The sequence below is a fragment of the Musa acuminata genome, chromosome BXJ1-10 (assembly GCF_036884655.1).
Source record: "Musa acuminata AAA Group cultivar baxijiao chromosome BXJ1-10, Cavendish_Baxijiao_AAA, whole genome shotgun sequence".
Classification (NCBI taxonomy): domain Eukaryota; kingdom Viridiplantae; phylum Streptophyta; class Magnoliopsida; order Zingiberales; family Musaceae; genus Musa; species Musa acuminata.
The window spans coordinates 13,966,679-13,980,841 of NC_088336.1; the positions used below are offsets into that span (position 1 = coordinate 13,966,679).

The following is a 14,163-nucleotide window of genomic DNA, read 5'->3' on the forward strand; positions in this document are numbered from 1 at the left end:
TGAAGTAGTAGAAACATCTACGCACACTAGTACAAATCCAATACTCTCCTTAGAATTAGTGAGCTGGTCTATAGAAAAAATAGCTTTCTAATGTCGCTAGCAATAATGCTGACAAATTTAGAAGTTCACATAAAAAAAATGTTGAATATTTTACTCAAATTAGAATAGTAAAAAAATTGTCTTTAGTTGAAAATCATATTTTCAGGATCGAAGAATGAGGAACTTGTTCTAAATATACCACAAGTCAGATTCAAGCATCCTAGAAAGATCATCTTAGTCTCTAAAGTGAAAAATAAAAAAACCAACATTCATAGAGAAAATTTTCAAGGAACTGAATGACTTCTAGAATGCAGGTACCCGAATCTTGATTGTGAGGAAGGACATATGATAGTCGACAAAACAATCAATTAGAGAAGTCTATAATAAATATATAATTAAAAATAAAAAATATATTTATAAATTTTTTTTACTTGGGCTTATAAAAAGGTGTAAAAATATTATAATTGAGATTAATCAAAATATGAATCAATGAATTAAGTTTTTTTTTCACTTGTGTATGAGTGTTGTGAGGCCATAATTATTTTCATACTACAACTATCTTTTATTTTTGTTGTTATCATTTAGTTATTATCTTTTTCTTCTATCTTTTTATTTCTCTATTATGAAAACATAAATTATTACTATTTATCTTACCTTAGATTTTAGTATCAGAGCTTTTGATTTAGTCAAGATGTTATATTATCAAGGTTGATCTATATTTCGATTATATAAACTCGAGGAGATTTTCTATGTAGGGGAAGTATATAATGCAGGAGCAATTTGGTTTATCTTTTCATTTAAATAAATTTAATTAACTTAGAGATATTTTAAATTTTATAATAAATTGTCGTATGATAATATATACTCAATAAGGAGAAAAAGTAAGCAAAGACAAAAAAAATAAATTATGTCTTAATTGAAGATTATCAAAGTCTATCAATCAAGAATATTATCAATATTATAATTAAGATCAATAAAAAGTAAATAAAAATATATTTTTTTTTCACCTTGTAGATGAGCTCATAATTATTTTTCCTAAAGTTAGTATGATAATTATCTATTTATTTTTTTCATTCAATTATTATCTTTTTTCTCTCTTTTTATTTCTCTATTATAAAAAAATTTCGTTGCTACTTATCCTACATCATTATATAATCTATACAATAAGATTACAAGGTTAAACTCGGTGTAATTTTATTAACGCTTTAAATTGGCAAACTTTTATGATATGAGTCATAAACATCAAGACATAAACTCTTTCCTTATATTGGGGTACATAACACCTTAATCACTAAAAGTTCTACTGCATCGTATTGAATGATCTATTGAAAATATTCAATGTAACGTAGAAGTTAAAATGAGATAAAGATGAGTCATAATTAGTCCCATTTTAGTGAATTTATTTCAGGTATCAAACAATAATCCTCGTGCGATTTGATCCTCTAAATAGATAATATCATAATATTAATTTTATTAAAGGCATATAATCTATAAAGATTTAGTGTCTAATATAATACTCGGATCAGGTGTTAAGTCAACTACAAATAAATACTTAAAGACGAGTCAATACTTTCCACTCGTTCAATACGGTCGGTCGAGATTAAAGCCCGTACAAAGCCGAAACAGAAGCAAGAATAGAGAGCATAGAGGGCGGAAGACCCCTCGCACGCACGTCTAGTTCTCTTCTTCGCTCGCACGAGTCGTGAAGGAACATGACATAGTGACATGAGCGAGGCGGACGACCTCGACATCCTCGTCTCCAGCCAACACCGGAAACTCATGGCCGCCGCCGCCGCGGAGTCCGACCTCGAATTCGCCTTTCGCCTACAGATGGAGGAGGCCATGACCGCCTCCCTCGCCCTCCATCCCTCCCATCGCCCCTCTTCCTCCCGCCCCTCCTCCTCCACCGCCGCCGCCGCCACCTCCTCCTCCGCCTTGCCACCGATCATCGCTGCATCTGCCGGTGGTAAAGTAGACGACGACGACGACAACGAAGGCCTCGCCCAAGTCATGCGCCTGCAGGCCCTCGAGCTAGAGCGCTTCCACCTAGAGAGAAAGGACAGCGACCGGTGCCAGGAAGAGCTCCGCCGCATCGCCGACGATCTCCGCCGCTGCGCCCACGACGAGCGCTTCGCCCGCGAGATCCTCGAGATGCCCGAGGACGAGTGGGAGGAGTATGGCGACGAGTTCGAGCGACCGATTGAGGCGGCCCGCATCGTGGACGAGCCCACCTTCCGCCTCTATTTCAAGGGCATGGCCAGCCGGGTCCTCGTGAAGGACGCCTGGGTCCACCTCGCCGCGATTGGGGTTGCCGTTTGCGATCACAAAGACAATCCGGTGCTGAAGATCCAGAAACCGGTGCCGGTCTCGGCCGCTGGGACTTGTCGCGAGGTTTTGGAGGCGAAAGCGCTGGTCGAGGGCCTGAACGCGGTCATCTCGTTGGGCATCAAGAGGCTTCGCGTGTTCTGCGACTACAGGACGCTCTACAATCATGTGAGTTTGTTGCTTCGTTGGATTCTATGCTCCGCCTAGCAATTTCATCTTGCCTATAAGAATTAAGAAGATCCCTAATTCATTGTTGTTGTTCTAGTTCAGCTTGCTCTTCAGATTGTTAAAATTTTTTGTATTAACTTAGTGGTGGAAGTAGGGTTTCCAGAAGTGCCAGTTAACCTTGAGATCATAACTGATGGCTTTCGATTAGGAATTTGAAAACCCTATTTATTTGCGTGGTAGTTTAGTTTGTTCGATACTAATTGCAGATATATTTTTTAAAAATTTTTGAAGACGGGTGTAGAAATCTTCCCTTACATCAAGGTTAGGTAACAAGAACAAATCGGAGGGTCATTCCACTTTTGAGAGCATTTTGGTCGTCGAAAATACTGAGCTAGTAGTATGCAACCTTATTGCATTTTAGGTAAATATGAGAAAGCCTATGACGGTGGGACTAGTAGCAACAATTTGCAACCTTATTGCTTTTTCGGTAAATATGAGAAAGCCTATGACGTGGGATGAGTAGCAACAATTTGCAACCTTATTGCTTTTTTGATAAATATGAGAAAGCCTATGAAGCAGGACGAGTAGCAACAGTTTGCAACCTTATTGCTTTTTCGATAAATATGATAAAACCTATGAAGTAGGACAAGTATCAATGGATTTTTTTTAAGATAGAAAGAGAGATAATAAAGGATAATAACTTAAATAACTACGAGACTTGTTTTGGCTCAAAGAGGAGACTCCAATCTCCCCATGTGTTGCATGTGGACAATGGAATTTTCCATCGGAAAAAACAAATGTGGTCTTATACTACCACTTACACACAAGGTGGAAAAATAATTCATTCATTGATTCATCTTCTAATTGATCTTCACTACGATGTTCTAATCCTTTTTATAGGCCAACTACAAACAAGAATAAAAAAAATAAAAAATTACAATTGTATCTAATCAAATATACAATATGTTTTTTCCTTTGAAGAAGATAATATTTTTAATTTGATTTGAAGGTTAATCTTTTTTATGATAGTATTGATTGATAGACTTTTATAATCTTTATAGAGATGAATCTTTAAGATCCTCAATCAAGATCTATAATCTTCAATCAATAATGTTAGTGAATAAAAGTACCGTGGCTGATGAGTCAACACGGTTAGGTCAGCGGGCCGACGTCGGGAACTGAGCCGTCCCGAGGGCCCGGCCTACCTCGGCGTCCAACTCAGGCAGCAGAAGACTCCCAACATCGACCCGTGGACTGAGCCGTGCTGACTCACCAGCCACGGCACATTTGTTCACCAACACTTATGACATATTTAAAATATCTCTAAAATAGTAAAATTTATTCAAATAACATATAAACAAAATTGCTCCTGCATCCATTTATAATTCAAAAATTTCCCCAACAAAATGTGGTTATTTCTAATTACATTATGGACCATCCACAGTGGTTTGGATTCCTCTTGCAAGAACCGAAAAACAGCCAATGAATCATATTCAATATGGATTTTTTGCACACCACTTGCTTTTGCAGCCTTTAGTTCCTCAAAAATAGCCTTCACCTCATACTAGAGTACACATTTGCCCTCTTCATTACCTGCACTCAACAATCAAAGTGTTAACTGTATCATTTCTTAAGACAAAACCGATCCCCTCTTCCTTCTTTAAGTTCCAAGAATCACCACAATTTAATTTAATCCAATCCAAGCTAAGTCGTTCCCACCTAATTCTCAATGATCATACCACTTTATCTCCATCAAATACACAATCATTCATCACTGGATCCATAGAAGCAATAATTTTATAGAATACACCTTTATGATTGGCATTAATACTACTAAAAATAGCATTATTATGGGTCTTTGAAATCCACCAAAGTGCATTGGCAATGAGACTCCTAAGAATCATACCATGTTTCTTGTGATCATCATTTCCTTCAGCCAACCACTTACCATCCTTCCAATAGTTAAAAAAGCAAAAGTGAACGGAACAATTTTGTTCAAACATTTTTCTGATCTCGTTAGAGAACATACAAGTAAAGTTGTTTACAGCGTTCAGCATGAAGCCCACAAAGAGGACATAGTCGATTGCTAATGCCCAGATGATGTGGTCTTTCAGCACTAGGGAGTCGACCAAGCAGCAACTTCTATCAAAATACCTTTTAACTCTAGGAGTGTGCCAAAGTATGTGGCACCAATCCCTATGCACATTTGCCTCATATTCATTGGAATTAAGAAAGGAATAAGTTGATTTAGCAGTAATTATCCCTTTAGGTGATGTCTCGGTATCCATTTATTCTCATCAGGTTCAAGAGGTATGCCAATGAGCATAATTTTTTTTCCTAGGACAGGTCAAAAAAGAAGATCAAGACTTTCATCGTTCCATTGTCCTTGAGAAAACAAATCCGCAACAAATGAAAAATGTTGGAATTTGGATTTGATCAGTGTTATCAGTTTGAGATGGTAGATATGGACTTCGATCTTGTAGTGGAGATTAATGACTAAAAGATATCTACTTTCTTTTCTTACTTTAATATCGTATTCTGGGAGTTTTTTGACCACATAATTGGCTGGTATTGTATTTGCTCTCTCAGATGCTGAAACCCTTCTTTTATATATCAGGTTTCCTTCTGCTCATTTTGGAGGGACTCAATATATATTGCATGCTCATGTTATGCTTGCAGATTTTGTCCAGCTGATTTGTTACTATGTTGGGGCAATTGTTCTTCTTATTCTTCTCTTGGCTTGAACAGTAAAGAATTATAGGTGGATAGATAGTTGTATGCTTACTATGAGTTCTCAAAGATATTACATCATACAAAATGTTCAAAAGTCATGGTATGTCAAAGGAATATGAATATAAAATGATATAAAAACTATGACCCTTTTCTGGCATTGCTGCAAAGATTATATATCAAGATAAGAAGGTGATATACTAGTTACTATACTTATAATAAGTTGGTTCCTATAATTCCTCAGAATTGGTTGTCTGTATATTCACAAAGATCTTATTATGGTTTATTGAATTATTTTCTTTCATGTTTACATTTTGTATTCATTTGTATAATCATTTGCAAGGAATGCAATCTCGTCCCAGACCCTGTACCAGTCCCATATCTAACTGGTAAGTACAGCCGGTATTGGTGTATCAGTACATGGTATACTAGCATGTATGGAAGGAATAAGAGGAGTTGGTGAAGGAAGAGGAAATATATGCTGGATGGTAATTGTGATGCAGTGAGTATAATAAGAGTCTATCTGCGATCTAAGCATGAAATCCATATGTCTGGCCTTCCACAATCAGATGGAGTTAAAGAGAGGTAACTAAATGTATACAATATAGGTGCTGGCCAATGGCAGCTACCCAGGACACATTTATGGTTTCATCTTGTTTTCTGCCTCTACTTATATATATGGTATGCTGCTCAGGCTGCATTGGATCCCAAAAAGGCACTATGTTTCCAATGATATTGCTTGTGTATATCTTTTCATTATTAATGAGTACCATGATTACTTTCTCTATCAAGCTATGTTCTTTTAATGTCAGAGAGCATTTTCAGAATTTGCACTATTGTTTGTAGCTAACCTGTCAGTTCATTGTACATGGAGGGGAAACAAATGACCTGCAGTATAGATTCATCTCTGTCAACTTGTTCATTGTTCTTGGACCAATTAGTTTGATGTTCGATTTTAAAATGAGTTTCATGATCAATATCAAAATTTGATAATTATTTGGCATTAGAAAGAAATATGGATACGTCTATGAAGTTCCCTCGAAATAATCAAGGATTTTTTTTCTGATAAAATACATGGACCAGCTGTCCAGTTTAGTAGAATATTCTATCAATCTAAACATTTATGTACTAGAGAAGTTCAAGCTGCAGAACTTGGACTAACAGATGATCTGTAGAATATATATCCTCTTGAACATTATCAAGAACTCACAATGTTTATGATCTTGGTTTACTCTTATCTTCCACTATGACAAATGAAGCACATCATCTTCACCTCATCTATCGACATGTATGCCAAACCAGTTTAGAGTAGATTATGTTTTTCTTCCCCTGATTTCTGCTAAAATTTCTGATATCAGAGCATTCATTCATGATATAAGGTAACAAAGGACTTTGATTTGGTGCAACTTGGTTGAAATTTATTAAAAGCTTGAACTTCATATGAAATCTATTTTTGCATACTCAAAATTTTGAAAATGAAACCACCGGGGGAGTTCATCCAGCAACACAACTTCACTTGAGCATTCTAGTTGAATCTGATGTGTCCAATGGGCATTTTGATGTTACACTGAGCTTTTGGAGCATACTATTACTAGGGTCATTCTTATTTACAGGCAAGAAAGGATTCTATTCCTGTGAAAATCAGGATTATTGTCTTCTTGTGAAAGTAAACATAATCTAGAAACTTTTGCTCAAGATTATAGTTTTGACTTGCTTATGACAATTTTATTCATTTGAACTTTTGAACCGTGAAAGGTGTTAGTTCTATAAGAATAACTTATATGTATATTTGATGTCTGAGTTCATGCTACAACATGGGTAGGTTGAGCCATATTAGAAATCAACCCCAAACTGATCTCAGCGTAAGGCTTTCCCAACACTAATCTAATCCAAATTCTGGTTGGGTTAAGGTTGTTCTGTGTTGGATTGGGTTACTTAAGTTGTATACAAGTAAAATACATGAGGTTCAGTTTTAAATATAAAGATTCTATCAAATAATATTTTTTAAAAATGTAATATGACTTATTTTGTAGATACAGGCAGTGTTTAGGTTTGGATTGGACAGTGATTTAAAAATCATTAGGCGCCAAGGTCCAAAAACGCCCGAGGCGCTCGTCCGAGCGAAGCAAGATACTAAAATATAAAAATATATAATATAATTAATAAATATAATTATTTAAATAAAATATGATATTAAATTAAGAAAATATGATATAATTAAATTCAAGGTACGTAATATCGTACCGTACCGAAGTTTCAATGTTCGCTCGGTACGGTATGATATTGTATACCGAGCGATATACCGTTCGGTATACCACTCGGTATATATATATATATATATATATAATTTGACGACGTCGTCTCGTTTATATTTATATATATATAAATTAATAAATATATATTATATATAAAAAAGATTATAAATATTTATATATATTTTTTTATAAAAGGCGATGTCTTTTCCTTCTCCCACGCGGGGCGACATCACCCCGTGTGTGTGTGTGTATATATATATATATATATATATATATATATATATATTTTTTTTTTTTTTTTTTTTTTTTTTTTTTTGTTCCGTCCACTAACGGGCGGTCGGTGTACCGATTAGTTGATGAACTGGTACGTACCGCCCATACTAGGCGGTATTATTCGAAATTGCATACCTTGATCATATTAACAAAAAGTCTCAAAATTCAAAACAATAACAATAATTTCAAATAAATAGAAATTTGAGTAATAAATCAAAATAATATATTATTAATTTAATAAATAAAAATACTGTTACTACTTACTAGTATACAGTTTACAGTATACTATTAATATATTATTAACAGTAGACTATCGAGTCGATGTGAGATGAGTGAATAAGAGTAAGATAGCAGCAGCGAGCAGCGGGAGCAGCGACAATGGCAAGCACGGGCGAGCAGCGATAGTGGCAGCGACAGCGGTAGCAAGGGCGCAACGTAAGAGTAAGACCGATGCTATTGACTGAGAGCAGCGGCAGCAGTAGTAGCAAGCAACGGCAGTGAGAGCGAGAGTGGCGAGCAGCAATAGTAGCGGCGAGCAGCGACAATGGCAACGACGAGCAGTGATAGTGGTAGCGGTGAGCAACAACAATGGCAATGGCAGCGAAGAGCAGCGACAGCGGAGAGAGGCAACGACAGTGGAGAGAGGCAGCAACAGCGGAGAGGAAATGTTGGTAGCAGAATCGCGAGCAGGGTTAGGGTTGGGGAAGTTGCGAGAGGGATGCTGGGAGGCTAATATCGGTGCTTTAGTTGGTTCGATTGAACGAACTAAAGCACCAGGGTCGCTTGGTTTAATCCAGGCGCTCGCCCGAGCCCAAGCGCCGGGCGCTTCGGGCGAGCGCCCAAGCGACGTCTCTTTGAAGTGCGCTTCTTGGACATGAAGCAAGGCGCTCAGGCCTCACCTCGCCTTGCCTCACCCGAGCGACTAGGCGAGCGCCCGAGCGCCTATTGAAATCGCTGGGATGGGATAGATTAAGTTCGCATTGGGTGTGGGTTGATTTTCACTGCGAGTTCAAGATCAAGCCTATCTAACCCCAATTGATGCTGGCTTGAGATTTTCTTTAATCAACATTCAACAACATGAACTAAACACCATCCTGATGAATGATTGTGTAGGTTGATGGTGTGTGTTTTCAACCATACCAAGTTGATATAAACCCAGTACACTATGCTGTAGTTCAGGTCCTCCAACTATTACATTTTGTAATCCTAGCCCAGTTTTCATACCACTGTATAAATAATATCAGATCTTTCATGTTTTTTCCACTTAGAGGCATCGAAATCTTCAAATTGCATTAAATTTTGCAAGTGAAGTTTTCCAGTTACGAACTCTTAATTTATGTTCATTCTAGTGAGTTGCTTTTATCCTTGTCAATCTGCATTGTTTCATATATGTGTCATTTTTCCATATGCTCATTTCAACCCATTTGGATGTTCACAAATTATTAATAGGGTAACTGTTTGATTGTTTTCCTAACAAAAGGATCATATCATATCCCCTTTCCTTCATTTCATGTAATGTCTGGTCTCATTTACAGGTTAAAGGTATATGGGGCATTAAAAAGATTAAACTTGCCAACATGATCAATCAAGTCCACATTCTCCAGAGAAAATTTGAAAAATGCCAAATATTTTTGCTGCCACGTTGCCGTGTCAGATTTGCATTCAGATTAGCAAGGGATGTCTTAGACTCTCAGTTGTCCAAGAATGTGGACCTAGTTGGCCTCAAAGCTCTGAGGGAGACATGCAATATCTGTTTGGAAGTTAACGATTCTTCTGAAATGTTTGCTGTGGATGGTTGTTTGCACAGGTTTTGTTTCTCCTGTATGAAACAGCATGTCGAAGTTAAACTGCATCATGGAATACTACCTGGTTGTCCACAAGATGGCTGCGAAGTGAAGCTTGATACAGAAGGTGCTAGGAAATTTTTACCACCTAGATTACTAGAAATTATGGGTCAGCGTCTAAAGGAGGCATCAATACCTGCAACTGAAAGAGTTTACTGCCCATACCCTAGGTGCTCAGCTCTGATGTCAAGAAGTGAAGCAATTTGCCCTCAGTTGGAGTCTTCTTTTAAGAAAGTGAATGTTGATGCATCTGGATTAAGGAAATGTAGCAAATGCAATGGTTCTTTTTGCATTAGGTGTAAGGTTCCTTGGCATGAGAGACTATCATGCTCTGACTTCAAGAGGTTAAATCCACATCTCCATCCAGAAGAGACAAAGTTACAATCCCTTGCAAAGCAAAAGTTATGGCGCCAGTGTGTTAAGTGCAACCACATGATTGAACTGACAGAAGGTTGTTTTCACATGACATGCAGGTAATATTTTGTTCCGTGTCTCTTTACACATAATTTCTAGGCTGTTTACTATTGGACCTATGTTGTTTTCGATATGCTGATTTCTCATGGACTTTGATTTCTTATTTTATTTGTATATTTTTCATTTTGTTGTCTGGTTTATTTTTGTTGTTCATTATATTAATAAAATGGTTACTTGGAATTAGTAACATGAAAATTTTTGCACACAAGCTGCTATTTGTCAAATAGATCAATCAAATTCTTAATGTGTCCTACCAACCATAGGACTTAAGAGAAAACCTAAATATAGAATGAGATGGTAACTAATGAAGAGAGGATTACTGTTACACAACTAGTGCAATTGTAATTCTAAGTTGGTGAGTTATTTCAGGGTGAATATTTCATGATTCATATCCAACAGTTGCCACTGGACTCAAAAGAAAAAAAAACTTCTTGACATGAATGTGTCAGCTTTGGTGTTTGTGATTTTTATGTTCTAACAGCTCAATGTGAAGGGCTGACCTTGGTATAATGGTAAGGTCTATCTGGTACACCAAGTTCATGTCACAGAACCAGTCTCTCTATATTTAGATAATATAGAAAGAAGACTATGTATATTGACACTCTCTAGACTCTGCATTGACAGGAGCCTAGTGCACTGAGTATGCCCTTTTGTACAGTTTAATAAGAAGTCTACGGTTAGAAGTATAAGATCTACAGTTCAGGTTGCCCAGAGATTAATTCATTCTTAACGGTTCATTCAATTACACCAGCTATGGTGCATTGTCCATCTAGCTGAACATGTGGAGGCATGATAGAGTGTCTCATCACTGTATACTTCTATGTCATTGTGGTGTTTGCTGAAACAAAAACGAAGCTTAAGTGATTGTCTGTTCAGAGTGGCAGAAGTACCTGTTGGAGCTGATGGAAAATAAATAATATTGAAATGACAACCAAAAAAAGGAGTACGAGTTCTCCGCCAATGCAAGGTTTGAGTGTCAATATACACAACCTTACCTCTTTAACCACCTTGATAATTCTAGTCCAAAATATATCCTTATTATTGGACCAAGACTCATGGTCATTGAAATGGCATAACCATGGTGGAAATTTTCTGACTTGGAAGCTTGATGCAGAAGGATTTGTTCTAATTTCATCAATGCAAGGTTCTAATTTCCTAGATGGTTTAATCAAATAAGTATGAAATATAATATGATTTAGACTCAAAGAAGAGTTGGGATTATAAGAAAAAGTATTCAGTTATTTTATGTAAAACGACCAATGTCGAAATATCTCTTAAATCTAATGACAGATCTTCAGAAAGACAAATGGTGTCTGTAGTTTTATTTGGAAATCTTGTCCATGAGATAGTTAATTCATGATGAACTAAATTATACTAGATTACTAATGACTTCATTTAAAAGCTGTTGAACTAACTTATATGTAGGTCATTGACATAGCAGGTCTCATATATTTGAAACAGCAATCTAACTGTTTTTTACCAACCAAACAGCAGAAAAGCAAATGGAAAGAACACGAGTTTCTGATCCAATAGAATAAATTTCATTCTCAGGTAACCTTGAGTAGCTCAAGTAGCCTTGTTCTTGATGATTCATCCCTGAATATAGCACATGCTAATCTGACAGAAGTCACCTTCTGTGGTTTATGCTCTATATCTGACTGCATATTTGATGGATGATTGTATCATCTTGTATGTTCTGCTTTTATCAAATTATTCTATACTGGTTGGTTAATTAGTAGTGCAATGGAACCTTACATCAAGAATCAGTACCAGTTTTTTTTTACTTGTAAGGACTTTGGACCTTTCTGGTATTAGCTTTGTTGTTCTGCTGCAAGTTACATAAAAGAGAATGATGGTATCTCTTTCTCTGCATTTTAAGGCTCACTTTGTTTTCTCTTCCCTTTTCATCTTTGAGTGCAAATAAAAACAAAATTAAAATAGTCTTAGATGAATTTATTTTGGGATAATGATAGTTAAGGTTTAAAACCTCAATCTAATATTGGTTTCAACACCTTGTCAAACTCATACAAAAGAGGTATATCAGACTGCTATACCGACTTATATCACCCTCACCAAATCATAGATAAAAAATACTGATTGGCATTGATATATATGGTCCAATTTTGATCCTTGATCTGAAGGGCAAATACTGATCGGTACTACATACCAATCTTACCCATATTTTGAGATCTTGGTAATAATAGTAGTTGTGTTATTTGGGTTTATAGTGCGCTATGTGCTTTTGTCCTATACTGAGTATATAGAGTCAGTGAATAAGCATTTCTCTTTTACAGTTTCATTCTGTTTTATCCTCCACAGAACTTAGACTCATTATTTTTTAGTTTGTCTTGTTTTTTCATCGATTAAATACATAATCATTCATCTCCTTTTCTAGAGAAAAGAAATGGCATCCTCTTTGGTGTCTGCTTAGGTTGAAGAAAAGACGCATTACATTATGATCCTGAGGTTCTCAGAGCCTGGTGCAAATTATAACTCTAGAATTGGAATAGTTTCTTGACATAATGATATGGTTTAATGCACAAATTATCATGTAATGGTTCAGGGGTTTGTTGATACCTCCTTGGCATGATAATGCCTTGATTCATATCGTTTGGTGTGCTCCTGTGTAGGTCAAGACTGGCCAAAAAGTGGTCTAACCATATTTGGCACCTGTGTCATAGATTGGGATGCATGTTTTGCTCATCTTTTGCACAGTGCATCTTGACTCATGCCAACATGTGTCATTCATCATGGCAATTGGTCATATGGGCATAACATGAGATGCCTTTCCATTCCACTGTTGTGTTTTGCATAAGAAAATTGCAAACATTAGGTGTTTGATGGGCTATCTAAATTTACTTACAATTAACCTATGAATATTTTGGCAACATTACTGTTTGTTCTTTTGTAAGCTCATGTTTTAGTGAATTGAAAATTATTTCTATTATCTTATCAATCTACAGAAATAGAGTAGTGCCAATAATGTCTGCTCCAGCACATGCTCTTCTTGAAAGATGTATCTTTATGATCCATCTAATTCAATGGTCAATGCTGCCTTTTATTTCTTGATTCTTCTATTTGGTTAAGCCTTCCAAGAGATTTTCAATCCACCTCTGAAATAGTGGTAGCTAACTCAAGTTGGCTGCATCTACCGAAAAGAGAATACTGAAAATGACTCGTGGCCTGATGGACTGCTAACTGAAATGTTTTTGAGCTATAAAAGGAAAAGACATTGTTTGTTGATAATGACTCTCTGGACTCCTAGGTTGATGGAGGTCCGAGTTTGAGATAATAATGGTACGACCAACATTTTGGTTAAGAGAGGATCAGACTATAACAATGGTTTTATTTTAAAATTCCTCATTTCAATTTTTTTCTTTGAACCATGTGATTTTGTCAATGTTCTTTGAATAGTGTTTTCTTCGGACTCTAATCCACCCTAGTGCATGCCCATTGACATTATATATCTAATTCTAACATCATAACACTTTGTTCAATGAGGATAATTCATAATATATGAATATGCAGGTGTGGATACGAATTTTGTTACACCTGTGGGGCTGAATGGAAGAACAAAACCCAAACATGTAAGTGCCCATTGTTCGAGTATGAATCTGATGAGGATTCAGAATTGGACGATGATGAAGATGGAGACGAGGATTATGAGGAGGATGAGGACTACGATGATTCTGATTACGACGATGACTATTATGGGAATTACAGGCGCCTGTTTTAGGGCTAACACTTTTGCATTGCTCTGTCACTTATGGTTTAATATCTCTTTTATTTACACTGTTCTTGGGATCTGCACTTAAAAAACTCTTGCACTTTCAAGGGTTTCTTTAATGTCGTAGGCTTATAGGAATGAACAACTTGGCATAGACGTGACTTCTAATGTTGATACCTAATGCTTTGCTTTGGATCTCTCATGTGCATCTCACCCTAGCAGCATTACCAATTAGCACATCGTTACGCAGGCATAAATACTTTTTACGGTTTAAATTGTTTGTGCAGCAAAAAGATGCCACGGTTTCCCTACACGTCCGGAGTTTTCT

General features: G+C 36.5%; 1 protein-coding gene across 1 annotated transcript; it reads left to right on the forward strand.

Annotated features, from left to right (window-relative positions):
• Positions 1 to 1,684: 1,684 nt before the first annotated feature.
• LOC135595194 (E3 ubiquitin-protein ligase RSL1-like) lies at positions 1,685 to 14,030 on the forward strand. The gene is made up of 3 exons (XM_065085801.1): positions 1,685 to 2,532; positions 9,326 to 10,107; positions 13,637 to 14,030. The coding sequence occupies exons 1-3, from the start codon at positions 1,765 to 1,767 to the stop codon at positions 13,842 to 13,844; spliced, it is 1,758 nt and encodes a 585-aa protein (XP_064941873.1). The 5' UTR covers positions 1,685 to 1,764; the 3' UTR covers positions 13,845 to 14,030.
• Positions 14,031 to 14,163: the final 133 nt, after the last annotated feature.

What these genes read in the sequence shown, in the direction of transcription:
- LOC135595194 (XM_065085801.1), top strand. Translation starts at nt 1,765, where the DNA reads ATGAGCGAGGCGGACGACCTCGACATCCTCGTCTCCAGCCAACACCGG. An exon ending in ACAGGACGCTCTACAATCAT is followed by an intron (nt 2,533 to 9,325) that starts GTGAGTTTGTTG and finishes TCTCATTTACAG; the next exon opens with GTTAAAGGTATATGGGGCAT. An exon ending in TGTTTTCACATGACATGCAG is followed by an intron (nt 10,108 to 13,636) that starts GTAATATTTTGT and finishes ATGAATATGCAG; the next exon opens with GTGTGGATACGAATTTTGTT.